General features: G+C 37.0%; 1 protein-coding gene across 1 annotated transcript in view; it reads right to left on the reverse strand.

The window, feature by feature from the left end:
- The window catches only part of LOC115272543 (olfactory receptor 52N2-like), a 1765-nt gene extending 636 nt beyond the window's left edge, over window positions 1-1129 (reverse strand). The window contains 2 exon segments of the mRNA XM_029915586.1: window positions 378-432; window positions 1103-1129. Coding sequence (XP_029771446.1) covers window positions 378-432; window positions 1103-1129 — 82 coding nt within the window.
- Between the last annotated feature and the right edge of the window lie 1031 nt (window positions 1130-2160).

Genomic DNA, 2160 nt, shown 5'->3' on the forward strand with positions numbered 1-2160 from the left:
GGATGTCTCATTGAATATTTTGTCTAAGTACCCTCATTTTCTAAACTTCCAGCACACCTCCTAAATTCCACCACATTCTGTGAACCGGGCCATAATTATCTGCCAATAAGCCACTTTTATTCTCTCCTCTCAGATTTTTTCTGAGTCTTATGACTATGATCATGTGAGTATATTTGGAAGATCGCCCTAATCTAACTAGTCCTTATCAACAGGACTTCTGTCCCAGCTTGAAAAGTATAAGAAAGCTAATAATCCAGGTAAAATCTGCCAATATTGTTCCCTATAACTTGCTTAAGATAATACATTTTATATGCTCAATGAAATATGTGTGAATAAATGATTGTTTGATTAGTAAGGACTTAGTATTTGATATGAATTTACAGGTTCAGAGATGTTTGAGGAAAGTTGTAGTTACCAAATGGATAAATATTTCTCTCAGTTGAAAAAATAAAATGGTCCTTCAGCTCTGGTTGGGCACCTTTCTGTGCAGCAAATCAATGCCCTGCAAGCCCACCATCCAGCAGGACTGTATAGATACTTGCAACATGATGACACGTTTTACATGGCTTAAAGACACAAGACATAGTTCCCTGTCACGTAAGTCATCTGGAAATCACTCTTGAGTCCACTCCTATTGGCCAGGGTACAGAGATATCACCATGGAAAGACTGTAAAGAGAATACAGTTTCACTGGCTCATGGTCTTTGGTTCTTAAGGTGATTGCCTCTCATCTAAATAAACTCCGCTTCTAAGAGAGTTCTCCCAGACCTCTCCTGAAATATCCCCCCTCAGAGGAACCATCATTTCATTGTCCTAGAGCAATGAAAGGTAAAGATTACAATCTCCACTGTCCGCTATCTTTTATGTGACCACCACAGTAAAATGAATGGGTGACTGGAAAGTGAGACAGTCCAGCAGAAGCCACACAGGAAGAAAGAGACTCATTACCTCTGCAGAAGTGAAAGAGAAAGAGAAATTCATTGCCTCTTGCTAATATTGTCTATTTTTAAAACTGTCTGCACATTCTAGGCCATTGTATTCTTAGCCATAAATGCTGTTACTTTTCCTAAAGTAAATATGTTTGAAAATTGCCCAAACTCACCTCAGTATTAGGCACAGTTCTATTCATGGCTGAGAATACTTAAGAGTTCTTCAAAATCTGGGATGACATCTTCTTACATAGGATTTTTAGTTTCCCTGGAGAGTCTCCAGTAAGATGTTCCAGGTGGACCAAAGCTTCGGAATTAGATATCTCAGAGGGATTCTCATTGAAAGAAAATAAATTTCAGCCTGGTGGTAACAGATCTATATTTAGAAGCTTCTGAGTAGAAAAGGGAACAACAAAAATAAAACACATTAAAATTAATGCCTTTTCCCAAGTGGGAAATGTGACCACCAAGTGTGGTGATGAACATCACTGAATAGTTTTTTTCCTCAGGGCATCTGAGTGGCTCAGTCGGTTAAGTGTCTGAGGTTAGACACTTGATTTCCACTGAGGTCATGATCTCCCAGTTCATGAGTTGGAGATTACATTTGGCAGCGCTAACAAAGCAGAGCCTGCTTGGGATTTCTCACCGTCTCTTTCTACCCCTCCCCTGCTCAAGCTTGCTCATTTGCTCTCTCTTAAAAGAGATAAATAATTTTTTCCCCTTATTACTAAAGAAATACTTCCTTTATGTAGAAACGCTGGAAAACAAAGAAAAGTATTAAAAAGTTGGAATCTCTTGTAAATCCAAATCAGAATAACCACTCTAAAATGGTTTCTGTACTTCAGGGGTCCTGGCTGGCTCAATTGATGGATCATGCCCCTCTCGACCTCGGGGTTGAGTTTGAGCCCCATGTGGGTGTATAGATTACTCAAAAATAAAATCTTAAAAAATAAAATTTTCTGTACCTCACTTACTCATTTTATAATTATTATGTGTAATGTTCTGGTTTTGTATACATTTCAGAGTATATGGAAGTTTGAATACTATTTTTCTTGTCTACATAATATTATTTTGTGACCATTTTCCAATGTCATCCTATATAACTTTAAATCAAGATTTTCGATAGCTTAACTTCTTTCACCCAATATACATACCAAATTTAATTGTTTTGTTACTCTTAAATGTTTAAATTATAACTCATTTTTTCTACCCAAAATAATTTTTCTATGGA

This window comes from Suricata suricatta, chromosome 11 (assembly GCF_006229205.1).
Source record: "Suricata suricatta isolate VVHF042 chromosome 11, meerkat_22Aug2017_6uvM2_HiC, whole genome shotgun sequence".
Lineage (NCBI taxonomy): Eukaryota > Metazoa > Chordata > Mammalia > Carnivora > Herpestidae > Suricata > Suricata suricatta.